General features: G+C 36.5%; 1 protein-coding gene across 1 annotated transcript in view; it reads right to left on the reverse strand.

Annotated features, from left to right (window-relative positions):
• The window catches only part of PLD5 (phospholipase D family member 5), a 326,396-nt gene that overhangs the window by 187,391 nt on the left and 122,504 nt on the right, over positions 1 to 16,501 (reverse strand). Inside the window, 1 exon segment of the mRNA XM_040551381.1 lies at positions 15,427 to 15,530. Coding sequence (XP_040407315.1) covers positions 15,427 to 15,447 — 21 coding nt within the window. The 5' untranslated portion in view covers positions 15,448 to 15,530.

The following is a 16,501-nucleotide window of genomic DNA, read 5'->3' on the forward strand; positions in this document are numbered from 1 at the left end:
AACAATTCTTCACAGAATAATATCTTCAAAGATGAAGTTATTAATAATGAAAATATCTTGCAAATCTAGTAAAACAGTCAACCTATTTACTTTCCCTTATAGCACAAGCTGCAAAGCAGTTCAAAACAGTGACAAGAAAAGCATGCTGAACAGTTTGAAATTATGGCACGGTTATTAAACATTAAGTGTTATTCTAACATTTGATCACAGTATTTTTGTGCCAGTAATCTGTTCTTATATTTTGGGTAGGCATCTCAAAATTTTCCCAATTTGACACAATTGTTTAATATTCTTCTCCTTGTTATTTCTGTTATTCTTTTATCTTATCACCTTTAGCTGGACATTTCCTGATGTTCTCCCTGTCTTCTCAGTCACTCATAGGTATGTACAAGACCATTCTGGTAGGCTGAAATACCCTTTTTGTTCACTAGGTCTTTCTGGCATGGTTTGTATAGTTCGTAGCCCACTGTTAGCTGTGATGAATCAATTCTTTTCACTAAGACCTAGAGGTGAAAGCCAAGGAAGATATAAGAAGGCATGTAGGAGAGATAGTATCCTGGGAAAGGTATTTAAAACCATATGGAAAATATTATGAATGCAAGAAATTTCCTTATATGTCAGAGGATCCTTGGAAGAAGTAAGTTTTGGAGTCATTACTATGTAAGGCTTGCCACTACTTCCAACCAAAATTCCAGGATTGTTTTATCAGAAGGATAAAGGTTGCTAAGTTAGTGACTAATAATTAACCTGACATCCTTTATTTCACTACCCCAGAAAGCAAACTCTGGTATTCCACCACAGGCTTTTAGCAAAATGGCTGCACATTAAAATGTCTGAAGTGCCCTTGAGTGACAGGTTCTAACAAGTTCCGAAGTTTGTAAACAGATAAAACCCTGAAGAAACAAAATGTGTCTGTTTGTCTTTCTCAAAGAGGAGAATTGAGGAAATTGATCCTAAATAGACTAGCTATGTCACATACAAGTATATCCTTTTCTAATCTCTTAAAACTTGTTGCTGGCAAGGATATTGTTTTACTCATTCATAGAGTCCAATTCCTCATATGAGGAAAGACAGTAAGATGTGGAGCATTTTTCAGTACCTTTGGGCCAAATTACAAAGAAATGTCAAGAACCCCATGGCAGTTTGTAAGATCACCTAATGACATTCATAACACTCAGTAGAAAAGAACAACCAAGCAAATCATCCAATCAAAAATAGCTTCTGAAAATGTGAGAATTTTCTATGTTGCATATTTGGGGGAGGGAAGAGAATAGCCTTCTACATTTGTAGGAGAAACCTTGAAAATATGACCCAGCTGCACCTGACAGTTTTAGAAAAACAGAAAACAGTTACAAAAGGTAATTTTACAGAGAATTTTGGCATTTTGGGATATATTGTGATTCATCTTCTTTACACGATTTGCTTTATCTATAATATTACAAAAGATTTTCTTTTCTGGATAGCATACAGACTATCTAAGTCTCTTGCTTTTGTCTTACTCATTAGGCTATAGATAGTACTTCTACAGAGTGAATTGTGGTTTCCCAGAGTGTCTGTTTTAGAAATAAGAAACAATACAGTTACTTTTCTAGTTCACGGAATGGCTTGCCATTAGGACTTGGAAATCAGCTGTAATATGCTATATCTGTGGCTGCAGTGTGTAACTATAGTTTCTGTAGTTTTGTATGGTGTGATAAAAACATACAGGAGCTTGTTACAGAGCCATCCTTAAAAAATCAAACATTTGCTAATTTTCTGCTTGGCACTACTTGGACATTTGGTATCACAGAGGAAAAACAACACACTGAAAAACAACACAAGCAGGAAAGATCCTGAAAACAGAGAATAAACCCTGTCAAAGCTGCATTACTAGGCAGAAAAGCTTGGAAATTAAGATATTGATAGCAAATTCCTCAGGCTGCCTGTTGTCCTTTGGGCCTCCCACAGAGGAATGGGACCGAGAAAGAATGAAAGGCAGACAAGGAAGGAGGGAAGGAGGGAAGGAGGGAAGGAAGGAGGGAGGGAGGAAGGAAGGAAGGGAGGAAGGGAGGAAGGAAAAGAAAGAAGAGAAGCAGCAGCACATTTTTTATGCTGCTGTGTTTTTCTTCCTGCAAAAGGAAAGCAAATGGACTTTTATTCCCATTGCTGCCCACGGCACTTTCCTCTCTGTGGATCCCATTAATTTTAACACACAGGTCTTAACATCTACGTCCAAGCTTCCATCCCATTTTTGGAGCCTTTTGGTGCCCTGAAGATGCAAAAGAGGAAGTAGGACATAGCTTCACAGGACAAAAGAGGGCAAAAGCTCAAAGTAAGTGAGAATTTTCTGAAGAAATGACAGATTGATGACAATCTTGCAAAGCAGTTCTTTCCCCTTCCTCTCTTCATTCATCTTCATTCACTTTATAGTCAGAAAGGGGAAAGGTTATTGTGTAGAAGTTGAGCTTCTGTCCACTTCCTAAATAGCCAGAACTTGTAATGACATAAGTGATCATTTCTGGACTGTAATAAATGGAATTCCTATTCAAGGAATTAAGATGTTATTCAGGATCTTAATGAAATAAAAACATGCGTATGTTTCTTTGCAATTTTCTTCAGTGACCTTTTGTGTCTTAGAAGTGCTTTTCTTTTTAGGCTTAATAATGCATAAATGATGTTCAAATAGGTGGTCTATTGATGATTGATCAGTGGCTAATAATCACACTACACTGCAGTTCAAGAAACCTCTAGATTGTTTTACAATACAAATGTACAATTACATGCAAGTTGGCATGAATAGGATGTAAGCAAACTCTATTTCTGTGTGAAAAGTCCCTTTAGTCTATTCTTGGTTCCTGATATACAAAGTAAAATTACACTTTTAAGAACAGCATCTCAGAGGAGTTCCAATTTTAACCCCAAATTTTCTTAACTTTCTTTCCCTGTGATTGCACAGGACTATACATTATGCTGGGTGGAAAAAAAGGGGAGAAAGTGAGGCAACCTTACTCTGCAGCAAACTCCAGAATTCTCATTTCATATATGATTAACAGTATTCTTTCCCAGGCCACAAGGAGAAGACCTCCCAGGCAGAATGGATCACAATTCTCCATTCATTTATTCTCCATTTTTATGGAGATCAGTATAAACAGGCATTTACTGCCTTTTCATATTGTCCTCGAAGTCTTCAAAGATATCATTTTTGAATGTCAATGTACTTTTTGTATTGTCAGAAAGTAACATGCAATAAAAAATTGTCAGAAATATTTATTATTCAAACTGAAGGTAGTTTAACATGAACGTTTTACAAACTATTGTATATTCTGCTAAGCATATTCCTTAAGTTTCTGAAAGAATATACCTACATTTTCTGTGGGCTTCTGGAGAGCATCATGATTTAACCCATACAATTCCAAATACAGATATAAAAAACTCATGCCTCCCCCAGGACTGATCAACAGGGAATATACAAAGTAATGTCTTCCCTTTCTTTTCGTCCTGCCATTTTCCATCCAGCATAGCTGATTTAACACTTGAGGAAGTGATGACATCTCTAGCTATAGGGAAAGAACTGTGGTTTTTGGACAACCATGAAATAAGCAGTTGAAGCATTGCCTCTTATGATGGACAAATGATAACTCTAACTCACAGTGATATTTCTGAATTGACAAACAAAAAACAAAACAACCTGTTTCTGTCGGTGTTTCTCACACCTACAGAAGATGTACTGAGGAAGTGATGGAAGCAGGGACTGCTGACATGTCCATGGCCATATTATCATTGTCCTACATATGTTTCTGGTCACAAGACATTGAAAGTTTTATGCATTTCCTTATCTTCCCCTCCATTACCATCACAGTATGCATGGTGTGCACACCTGCTACAGCACAAGCAAAAGTTTTAGTTCCCCAATCAAAAATGACCAATTGAAGTCATTATGGAAAAGTAATTTGCAAAGATAGTTCTTTTTTCTGTTCTGTGTGGGACTGGGTGAAGCTGAAGGATGTATCTTTTCTACCCATTCTGACTAGCTAAAACAATATTGCTAATCTCTGTTCAAGTTAAATTGTTCAGTAATACTAGCATCTGAAAAATGGTTGAATTAAAATGTCACTGAATGTATCATTGGTATTTTTTTATGCATTTCTCCTGCCAGATGAAAAAATATGGTAGGAAAATATTCACTAAAGTGGTATATTAGATAATCAAAGATACTGACAGTACTGAGATTCTTCAGTAATTTCTATACTGGCTTGCACTTTACCTCTAATTTGTAATATGACTGATTTCATTACTGACTTTTAAGTGAGGCTTATCAGGAACTAACAACAGAACATGAGAAGTAGCTGGAATCTTTATGAAGTGAAGCAATTGTTTGTACATGTTACTAAAACTACGTCCAGTTTAGTGAACGGCTACGTTATGAATTCTTGTACTTTGGAAATTATGCACAGTTGCAGAGCATTTTCCACATACCTCAGGAGCTAAACATTAAATGATTTCTCCTTTCTCATTAATGGTTGCTGTGCAATTTTTATAAAACACTCAAAAAGCAGGTTGGTCTCTCCTTCAGTCAGTAGAAAAGCTGAGGATTCTGCTATATCAGGCCACTCAAGCTAAGCAAATATCTGCATTAGAAAGGTCATATATAATTCTTAGGCATTTTCCCTAACTTATTCCTGACTGTCCTGATCAGACACCTTTGCATACCTAAGAACATGCTATACAATATGCTCAAAAGCAAGCACTACAGAAGCTTCTAATAGCAGATACTCAGTCCTACTCTCTGGAGGTTTCCATGGCACTCAGGAATGCCACTAGCACTTAAATCCATTCTTGGATTCACACACACACAAAGAAAAAAAAAAAAGGAACTCCAAAGCCATAACATATTTCTTGGTTGGTTTTAATGCAAAAGGCTGAATTGAGCTCTTTAAATATGGGTCTTGTGATAACCTTGTTTCTTGAAGTCCTTTGCCTGATCTTCAATCAGACCAAGACATAATCAACACATAAATCCGTCTTTCACAGTTAAATTAATCCCTCATTCCTCTCGATCAAGAGAAAAGAACATTTCAAATGATGCTCAAACAGGTTTTCCAAAAATGAAACCAACAGCAGTGAAATAGAGTTTCTGTCAGTGAGAAACTTTCTCTCTCTTACATTTTGGTGATTATGTATGCAGATATTGATACATTTTAGCTAAAGGAAAGCAAATTTGTTTACCTCTGAATACAAACTGCAGTGTTTTGGTTCTGTCTGATTTTTTATTTTATTTTTTTTTCTTTCCCTGGAGCAATAAAAACACATGAAAAACAAATGACTAAAACCCCAGATCATCATAGCAATATTCTGGTTTCCTCATTGCTTCTATCCTCTACAGTCAGCTACAGCAGTGCTCTTGTTCTGAGACATATCCTTGTTTAGAAAACATTTCAGTATATATTTTGATTTCATTTTTCCAAAGTCTTATGGCATTAACATTGCAAGTCAAGTCTGAGGATATTATAACAAGCTAGAAATGAGCCAGTGAGACTGTAGTTGTACAAGGCTGCTTCAAGAATACCCCGAACAGCACTCTCATTTAAGTGCAGTTCTAGTGTCCAACTATTTGAGCTGCTGGCTGCAAACCAACACAGTGGAAGGCTCAGGCTACTCAAAACACAGGACACTTCTTGCCTTTTGGCAGGAAAAGCATGCAAGCTGCAGGCTGCAAAAGCATCAGCAGCAGACTGGCACCTATGTTTGACCAATAGTGTGACATACATTTTAAAAAGTGCTTTATCCAGAGAAAGTACAACATATAAACATCATGTGGTACTTCTGGGTTTTCTCCTTTGTGGTAAGTAGTAACCACTATGTTGGTAGTCTTAGTGATGACTTTAGTTAGAAGGGAAGGCTCTCTCCCATCTCTTCAAGACCATATTTAGATGAGATAAATTAACTAAAACCAGTGTTCTGATCCTTGAAATTATCTCCCCTACAATTTTTAGGATACATGACCAAAGTATCCATTTTAATTAAAACAACAAATCAACATAACCAGTTTGACTATCCAGAGGTATTTTTTATGTGCATTTTCACATTAAGTAGACAAATATTAATGATGTGTGTAGTAAAAACATGCATATCTTACTTTTCATCTCATGTAAACTCAGAAGACTTACAGATGCATGGAAAAAAAAAAGAAAAAAAAAAAGAAAAAAAAACCTGCTGCTGACAGTGCATTAACAGAGAGATGTTCCTGTTTTCTTAATGCAGGTTTGACTACCATATCTCCTCTGTTTGGTAACCTAGTAATCTTTCCAAACTCCACAGGGGATATGAATTCTTTATCAGGCTTAAGTCATACTGGAGTAAATTCAGATGAAAAAAACAGGCTGCTCTTTGTATTAATGCCAGCAGCCCCATCGATCAAGTAATGACACAGAGAGCAAAACGATACATAATGGATTCCATTTGGGGGTTAAGTGGGAAGGTTCTTGCAATTTCAAAGCACAATGCTGTCTTGTAAGATTCTGTAAAGGGGACTAGATTTTGCATTCATTCAAGACTACTTCTACATCTTCTCTCTACACGAAGGAATTAAGTAGCCAAGTAACTCCCAAGTTTATTAATTGCTTCCTCTGGTCTCCAGCTACCCCCAGTATACAGGTGCACAAATAGTTTAAGATTATTCTTTGTCTCTCTGCCAACCTCTTTTGCAAACTATTTCATCAAATAAAGCCAGGAAAAGCAACAGGCATCATTGCTGGGAGATGTACTTCAGCTCCTGGGAAAAGCCTGCAAGCTCCGTGGGTAGTTCTTTGTCCTTGTGTAGACAAACAAATTTTTACCACATTTGCCATAATACAGGTTTGGGGATTGCTGCTATTATCAGTAAAATAAATAAAAACAAGCTCAGGAAAAACAACACATAAATCTAAGTCAAAAATCGGGCTGTCACTAGGCTGAACTGCTGAGTGTTCCTAGGGTCAGGAGAGGTAGCCTGAAATACGTAATACATAATACATTAATCAGTCCAGTTCAGGTGAGTTCCTACAGACTGATGCTACTTCAAGTTAATACTAATACTGATGTCTGAAAAGAGGGCTAAGATAAAATACATCAGTTTTTATCCGTAGTATAATGCCATTTATTTCAATGTAGTTGCAACAAAAATATGCACCATTATTTTTATTTAAGCTGCAAGTGCTACTAACCTGCCATCATAAATGAATCTCCTGCAGAGTATTCCCAATATATTCTTCCTTGCCTAGGACTGATTGATATAAAAATGTTCTCTACAGTGATTAACAATATTCCATAGCTAATGGATTTTGATTTTTTTCTCAGTATCTTCTAAGCACACTTAAGAATTAATAAATGTTTCTGAGTCAAAGTCATCTGGTCTGCTGGGAATTTTCTCTATTTTACTTGCTGTTATGGGGAGAACAAACTGAATTTGCTTAGTATGCCCATCTGAGCTGACCACCAGCAGTACTTTACAGAAGCAGAACTGAGGCTTGCAAAAACTCATGCTTAGAAATCTATTGGTACTCATCGCATTTACAGTCAGCCTATTTCATTTCTTATCAGCCAGTAAGTCCCTTCATAGCAATAACTCTAGAATATGTGTTAGTCTGGGATACAATACCAGAAATGGAGTTTAGACTGGAGGAAGACAAAATGTTACAATTCATTTCAGGGACCAAAGTTGTCAGAGAAAGAAGAGGCACTTTTATCTGAGAAGTTGCCTCAGCTGTAGCATTTAATCCTCAAAAGAGATATGTTCAATATTGCACTTCTAAATTTGAGCATGTCTGGAAGGCCAGAAAGGAAAAAGAAAAAAAAAAAAAAAAAAAGGTACATTTCTGCAGCTTTTTCCAAAAGAAGTAATAAAAAGTGCACTTCGTTCTCTCTTTCGTTGCTTTTAGCATGAACAAGGAAAAGTGAAATATAAAAAAGAGTGCTGTGAAAAGTGCAGAAGCAAAGGTAAATTTGAGGGTACTTTTCAGAAACAGAGGTTTTGCAGGGAGAAAGCAGAGAATTAGGGTTCTCTTATTACTACATTAGGACATTCTAAAAAAAAAATAAATAAATATGCATATCACCTTATTAGTCTTTTTGCTACACTCAGGTAAAGCATCAGAATAATGTCTGACATACTGTTTCCTGAGACCATTTCTCTACTGCTCTTCAGGCTGTTTCTTAGATCATCATCTACAATATTTTTTCATTCTCTCTTTTCAACCTGTAGCACTGCTGTAGCATTTCACTCCTACCAAAGTTAAGAGAAAACCAGAAGGAAGCTACCAAAAGATATTATTCATGGACCGAGTTCTGAGAATGACATAGCAGTATACCATTATGATGGACAATTATTTCTCAGAATTTATCATTCAGTTAAAAAAAATGAGAGTATGAGGAGTTTGTGTGTGTGCCAGGTGTTTGTATGAAGGCCAGAAAGATTTTTGCCACCAGAAAAAGAAGGGAAGGGAAGGGAAGGGAAGGGAAGGGAAGGGAAGGGAAGGGAAGGGAAGGGAAGGGAAGGGAAGGGAAGGGAAGGGAAGGGAAGGGAAGGGAAGGGAAGGGAAGGGAAGGGAAGGGAAGGGAAGGGAAGGGAAGGGAAGGGAAGGGAAGGGAGAAAACCATTGTCATTTGCTGATAATTTAATTTAGTTGAGACAGCACACATCCCTACTTTGTGACCCTGAAATTACTTCGCGCTTCCAGACACAAGGAGTATTTCAAAAGTCAGCAAGTTTTGACTTTTCCTTCTGTAAAACACTTCCCCACTCCATCCCCCAGCCCTTGCTTTTACTGTCTTGTTTTGACAGAAAATCCACAAACAAATGAATTGTCATGGTCTACAAATGTGCATTTGTATAGCAAGGTGGGATTTGGGAAGTGACATCCACACCAATGGACATGGCTAATATGAAATCAGAACAACTTTTCTTTCTTTCATCATAAAGTAGCTTAACATGAACACCCGAATTCATCAAGGCTCTACCATCAGTTACAGGACAAAGATAAGAAGAAATAAGAACTAAGCAGAGTAGCTGAGTAGTAGTACTCAGCTGCATAGTTTTAAAGATTTTCATTACTGCATAGTAGCTTCTGTTTATGCATGCCTATTGCAGATACCTATATCTGTCTGAAAAGAAAATAGGAAGTTGCTGTATTTTTTCCCCCAGAGATGGCTTTATTGCAGTTTCACTAAAGAAGCTGATATAACAAAAAATAGAAAGTCTCCAAATACTTCGGAAAGGAGAGCTCCTAATATATGTAGCTGACAACTCCCTAAAGACTCTAGTTTTAAAGGCAAAACAAGTATAAAACAAATAACAACCTGAAGCAGGCTTGTATTATTCCACGGGTCTATGATTATACTCTAAAGCAAGGAGTCACACAGCTTTCAGCCTTCTGGGATACCTGGTCAGGAGACTGGAGAAGACACAATCCTTTCATGTCATCTAGTTTAAAAGCAACTGTCATGATTCTCTGAAAATCCCAGAACCAAAATATGAATGCTGACATGCAATATCTGTTTCTATCATCCTTGTTATCAGAAGACACTCTTTCTGTAGAGGTTCATCAGTTCCAAAAGAACTGAGTTAGGTAGGTGCTCATCAACAAACTATCGCTCTTTGCTTGTGTCAGTACAATAACAGAAGGTTGCTACTCTTATATGGCCTTATCAAATGATAAAGTCTTCATTTCATTAAAATCTTCATAAAATCTGTTGTGTTACTGACACTTTTGTGACATCTTTGTGTACAACACAATTGCTGTCTTTCTGCTTTCTGATCTTTAAAAAGATAAAATGAGCTTCAAATACTTAAAAACATCGAAATAAAATTTTATGTCCCAAATAGTGGGTAGGTTGGGATAAATAGTCATTTATTTGAGAGTATAGTCATTTCAAATAGAAGTGAGATGAGGAAAAATAGCAGCCTTTTGGATTTGATGTTATCTAAATTTTGTATTTTAGAGTCTGATTTTGAACAGTTGTACACCCATGTGAGAAGTTGCCATTAATTTTCTGAAACTAATTCAGTTAAATAACGTTTTTTTGTTTGTTTCAGAGAAGAACACCGTATATTATGTCTATCCCCATGAGAATAATTAAACGGCAATGATATAAATGAATTTTCATAGTATCAAAATCACAAAAGTGACTAGCAAAAAAAAAAAAAGTTGGCTTTACCAAGAGAGGGAGCTATAAACACCTTTGTTGCTGTTCCTGGTGGGGAAGGAAGAGGATTCATTTAGGGCTGAGACCAACTCTCAGGAGAGGTATAGGAAGCTTTTTCATCAGATCATAGCACATACTTCTATCACATTTCAACAGCCTTTAGTTTCCTTCAACTGCTTTCTACACTTCACAAAATGTCAAGCTCATGAGGACAAGAAGAGGATGAAGGGGATTCTACAGATAGCCAGAATTTGAATCAATAGCTGAATTCTGAAATTAGCAGAGTTCAGACTGGAAAAGATGCCATATTTAATAGTGAGACAGTGAGAGTAATGATCATGGAACATGAACTTCATCACCTGCAGTTAAGATTGATGTTGTTCTAAAAGATGCACTCAAATGGAGCTTAAAAAATTAGATTTTTTATCTTTCTGAAATCACTTTTAGAAATTCTATCCTTAAATTTTCAGGAATTCTATCCTGGTATTACCTAAGATGTTCAGCAGACATTTAAAATATTTATCTGACTTCAAATTCTATGAATGCTATTAATAGAAAAATCTAGCAGAAAAATCAGATACGTAAAATAGGAGAATTATGAATAAGTAAAGGATGAAATTAAGTTTAATGATACTGATATTCTTTTTTTTGCACTTGTCCTTAACAAGAAAACAAATTGGATAGTTCTACTGGATAGCTGTAGTTAATTGTAATTAATGTTGTAAAATAGCTATATGCTAAAAAACTATATACAAATCATAAATAACAATAAATGTGCTTTAGAGGGCAAAAAGGAAAGCATTTGTTAGCCTTCTTGAATCACCTGTTTTAGAAAATATGTAGAAATCAGCAGAGGTAATTTGAAACAAATTTATTGAACAATATCTGTTCAAGCTATGTTCTTACTGGAAAATGCTGAGGGACAGGTGAACTATTCGGATGACACAGGTCATAGAAGCCACCTGCTCTGAGCTGGAAGAATCCGTTAAAAAAAAAAAAAAAAAAAAAAAAAAAAAAAAAAAAAAAAAAAACCTTAGTTTTTTTAAGCTTCAAACTTCAGGAAAAGACAGCACCTATGTGACATCCTCCATCTGGAGGGTGTGATCAAAATGGGTCCATTAAAAAGTAACTGCAATGTATAAGTGGTTTCACCCTGGTCACAGCTAGAAGCTAAGCTGTGGCTTTGTAGGTCAAGTTTTTACACTTATTGCTGATAACTGTTAGAAGCTACGTGAAGTGCTGGCAGATTCTTTTCAGGCACTGACCTAGATTTAGCCTGTTTCAGTTCAAAGTGCTTTTTGTAGGGAGAAAACCCCAGCCTTCCTTATATTCTAATGTATACGACTCATTTAGTCTGGAGATATTACAGGCAGCAGAATAAGAAAAAAATTCAAAGCATCAAAGGCATATACTAAATATAAGCAGATCCCAGTTTCATATCCTCTGTGTGAATACAAAAAAAGATTATTCTATAGCGTTATAAAATCATAATTCCTGTCCCACAGAAGGACATCAATCAAAGATTCAATCTCATTATAGACTTTGACAAGTTCATGTTCAGGATCATGACTTTGACCTCCCCAGAGCACCTCTAAATCCACAGAAATAGAGGGCTTTGGTGGTCTTTATCATGGGCACCTTTTCCTGTACATCCAGCAGAGCAGCTTGCAGAAATTTTCTGCGATATTCACTATAAACCTAGATTTCACTTTTCCATAGTAGTCCTTAATACACCCAGAATCTCAAAGAGAGGCAGGGGACTTACTACTTCTCTCATCTTAACAGTTGTCTACTAGAAGCCTACCTATCCTTAAAATACCAATATAACTTTCTAATTAGTACCTTACATCTATACAAAAAATAAAACCATGCTTTTCTTACTAAAAAGGCTGTGCACAACCTTAGCTGACCTCAAAGATAAGAACGATGTGCCCGGCTACACAGGGAGTTTGTGACATTCTGTACATTGATATGCCTTCAACCCTCACCTTTCCAAATATACAGATTTTCTGAAACTCCTGGGACTGCTGCTATCATATAGTGCTCTTACCTTTAAAATGTTTGAAAAACTATCTAGCAGAATATGCAGTCAGAAGCAAGTACAGTATTTTTAAGACTGACAATGACTGAATTAATCCAGGCATTTTTCTGTTTTAAAAAAGAAAAAAGAAAAGAATATTTTTACCTCTTTCTAAACTATCAGAGTGCAGTGGGACAGCCTCCCAAAATAATTGTACAGTTCTTTTTTTTTTTTTTTAATTCCTATTCTCTCTGTAGTAATGTTTCCATTGCAGAATGAAGTCCTAATTTAGGTTGACTGACAATCACTTGATAAGGGCTTTAGAGGAGACCCTGTTGCATGCAGGGTTACTATATTAGGATATTAGGTCTCAGTTTTATAAGGCTAATGCTAAAAATTCTTTTTTTGCATACTGAGGATATGCTGTAGTATAACTTAGCAATGGGAAAACTGGAATCAGTCCAAATTTCTATGCCAAGATGCATACTATTTTTCAACATGGTATGTCAGTCAATTCACTGTTGGCTCATCTTTGCAGTGAAGATAGCACACTCACTGCTGATCTGTGCAGTACACTACATCTTACATGACTTAATCTAGAATGTTCAAAAGCTCTAGAAGCCACCAAAATGCTATTTGAATGCCACTTCCAGAATATTTTCAGGGGTTTGCATGCTTGCTTTGTATCACATCCAGGAAAGAACACCTGAAGCAGCAAGTACACACAGGAAAACAAATCAGTTGATCCCTGTTTTTGGCTCTCCTAGAAGATACTTGCACTAAAACTGGCAGATAGATAAAACTACTGGAGTGCAGCAATCCTTAGATTTGGAACATCTGAGTTTTAAATATGCATTGCTATTTTTCCTGTTCTTGCTTAACATTCTTCTTTTAATAAGTCATTGTCTTCCCAGGCAACTTGTGTTCCAGAAGTGTATATCACTTACCTTCAAGCCAATCTCTGACTGCTTGAGATTCAATTCAACCTTGCAGGACATATTAACAACATCAAATGCACCACCATTTTTTTTCCTGTTCTTCTCTTATTTTTTCTTTTCTATTCTACTTTTTGAAGATTCTAATCCTATACATGATTATATAATCTGTTTATTTTTTCCTCTTTATCTGAACTCTCATTTACTACTTTTCAGCACTGGGGTGGGGTGTATTTTTTGTATATATCCTAAAATGTTGCATTTATTTTCTTATTAGTAATATCACTGATTTTTTTCTTTTTCCTTCTTAAAAAAAATATAAAAAAAAACACAAAACAAACACAAAAAAAAACATGATGAACATCCAAAGACACAAATTGAAACAAATTTCAGTTCCTTCACTCTGAGACTGAAATTAGTGTTACCTATTTAAAAAGAAAACACAATATCTAAAAAAACATCTAAGCAACTGATCTACTCTTTTCAAAGTTATCAATATCTGTGATAAAAATCTTTATTTTGGTATGTTAATCTATCTTTAAACTAGCCAAAGTTTCTACTCCTTGAATTCTGCTTGTCACACACACTGTCAATTTACATAGTTCCTTAGTTCCAGTTTTTGTCTGTTTGTTTGTTTGTTTCGAATCCAGCCCTTACTAGTTATAAGTAATCTAAACAGTATCTATATGTGTAACCAATATAATTAGCATGCAATACATTCCTGCTTCTTGGATTGTCACCAATATATACAGTTAAAATGATGGCAGACAAATTCATTTGTATAATTTGCAAATATCTAACTGAAATGCTTAATCTAGTCTTCTTTGGTTTTCTTGTGCAGTCAGTAGTGAGCAAGAGGACACTTTGGAGTGCCTAAATTAGTTTTCTCCTTTGACTTGCCTAGTGAGTATTAACTATATAAGGAACATCAACGTGAGATTTGTCTGACCGAAAGAAGATATGAAGAGCTGAGCTGGTCTCTGGATGCTCCTCTTCTAGGTCATTGGGAGAAACAGGGAGTAAATCTTCTCTTTCTAAACTGGCTGTCTAAAATAGGCCAATGAATCACTCTCTGCTTCTCCCATTGACCTTAAAGAGAAGCCTCAAGTGACTTGCCTAAGTGTATATGACTACAGCATATGTTGTAAATGTCTGAAGTTCGGTGAGATGAATTCCACACTAACCACTTAATTTAGATGATTAAATTTAGCTAGCGACTTTATGCATAGCTCTAGGGTACCCAGTAATTAATCTATTTTTCCCAAGTATTGACAAGTGTATTATTTTATTTGTTACCTCCCAGTCTTCAAAGCACAGTTCATCTTTAGTTTTCAGGCAGCAAGAAGAATTTAGCAGATAAATTTCACTTCAAAACTCATCCCACCTACTCCTTCCAGACCTGTATCTCCCACTCCATATCCACATCAGATAGCCAAACAGATTCACATAGCTGAAGTTCTTTAACTACCATAGTTTCTGTTTTATGCTTGCATAAGATCGATGGCCTGCTTGACCATGTAGGTGCATAGTCCTTGTTCAAAGGTTACAGCCAATCATTTTAATCTCACCACACTACCCAGAAACAGCCAGACAGTTTGGAAGTGATGCTCTCAAGCCACCGGACTATCCTTCTGTTATAAGAGCACCATCCTGGCCATTGGATTAGTGACTAGTATGATGAAGATGAAGAAAAGAGACATCTGGGTTATGTTAGGAGTAATTAGACTAGGACCAACAGGGAGACAATAAGCAGGGCTCCATGGGGAAATTAAGAGGAAGACAGAAACCAGGTAGGAAAATGAAGACCAAAGACATAATCTTAATCAGGCCAGGCACTGTCCTAAGGATCAAGAAAGAGCAGTGGGTGCTTCAGTTGTAGGGAGGCTATTGCCTGAAGCTGGACTAGCTTGTGCCCAAAAGGCCAGTGATCCAGCAGCTTTTCATATATACTTCAGATTTCTGAAATGCACCAACAAGATCTGATGGCTGTGTAGTTCACTTGCAATGTCATGGGGTCAGAACCATAACCTTTCATGAGGTCCGTGAGATTACAGCCCTCAGAAGGACCATTAGCTGCTTCTGGATGGACAAATTTTTGGATGCATCAGGAAAATACTAGTGGGTAAAAGGTGTATAAGTACTATGACTGTACATCATCTTGCCTGGAAACAAGGAAGATCCAAGGTGACACTCAGCTGAGATGGCTGCCAGAGTTTTTCAAAATAGTCTATGAAATTGGACTATCACCCAGACAGTATTGGTAGTAAAACACAAGACAAACAGAAAAGGAGCAGAAGCAGGAAAGACTCTGACCTGGACATCAGGAGAGAACATGTCATCCTTTTCTGGTAGAGTTCTGTCTCAGCTCAAGATCTGTAAATTTTGGCTTGAACACCTTCCATTGTGCAGCTGGGACACTGGCATATGGAAAAAAATGAAAAAGTTTGAACAAGTGTAAACTAAGAATTTTGGTTATATTCTTATATACTTTTAAAATTTTCAAAGAATTTTGAGAAATAAGAGATAACTAATAAGAAAATTATTAATACGATTTATGGTGGTTCCTGCTTGGCAATATGTACCAACAATCTCCTCAGTGATTTTAAAAATATTTTTCACTCTTTTCAGTTATTCATAGTGCTCTACAAATTATGAGACTATTTTTTGCTTTTAGAACTACCTCTTAAAAAACAAAAGACAGCACTCAGAATATGTATGTATGACTTTTAAACGATTAACAATACTTCTAATAATGCGCCTTTCTTGTTTGGTTAGATTTTTACATAAGCAAATGACACACAATTAAAATAATGCCAATTTTAAAAAAGCTCTTAATCTCTCTGAAGGAAATGTGTTTCTCCCATCAGCTGGCAGCATATTTGGAAGCAAGATCAACACTTAAAATTGTGTACCTGTAATAGGGTAAAATGAGAATGTGAATTCTCCTACTGCTGCTTCAACTCCCATCAAACCAGAGCTGTCTGAGAAGGGGGAGGGCAACACGTGTATCAAAGCACCCATTGGGGATGTGACTTCTCTTGGTAACAGCAATGAAACCCCCACAGAGCAGTGGCTGGAACTCCACCTCTTTCCCCAAGAAGCAGTAGCAAACCACTTCCACAGGGAAGAAGGAAGGGCTGCAAAACTGAAGCTAATCTGTATATGAAGGTTCCACCTAGTAACTACCCATATCTCATTGATGTGATAAATCAAATTATTTGCTTCTTTCACTGCATAAGAAATATGATGATGTGAGAATTGGAGGCATGGTAAGGAGTAGAAGTTCTAATACTCTTTACAACTGCAGTGATAACTGAAGCTGTTGCTCTGGACCAGCACCTTTATGGAGCTGAAAGGGTTGCTTCTGCAGTAACAGCAGCTCAGGAAC

This window comes from Cygnus olor, chromosome 3 (assembly GCF_009769625.2).
Source record: "Cygnus olor isolate bCygOlo1 chromosome 3, bCygOlo1.pri.v2, whole genome shotgun sequence".
NCBI lineage: Eukaryota > Metazoa > Chordata > Aves > Anseriformes > Anatidae > Cygnus > Cygnus olor.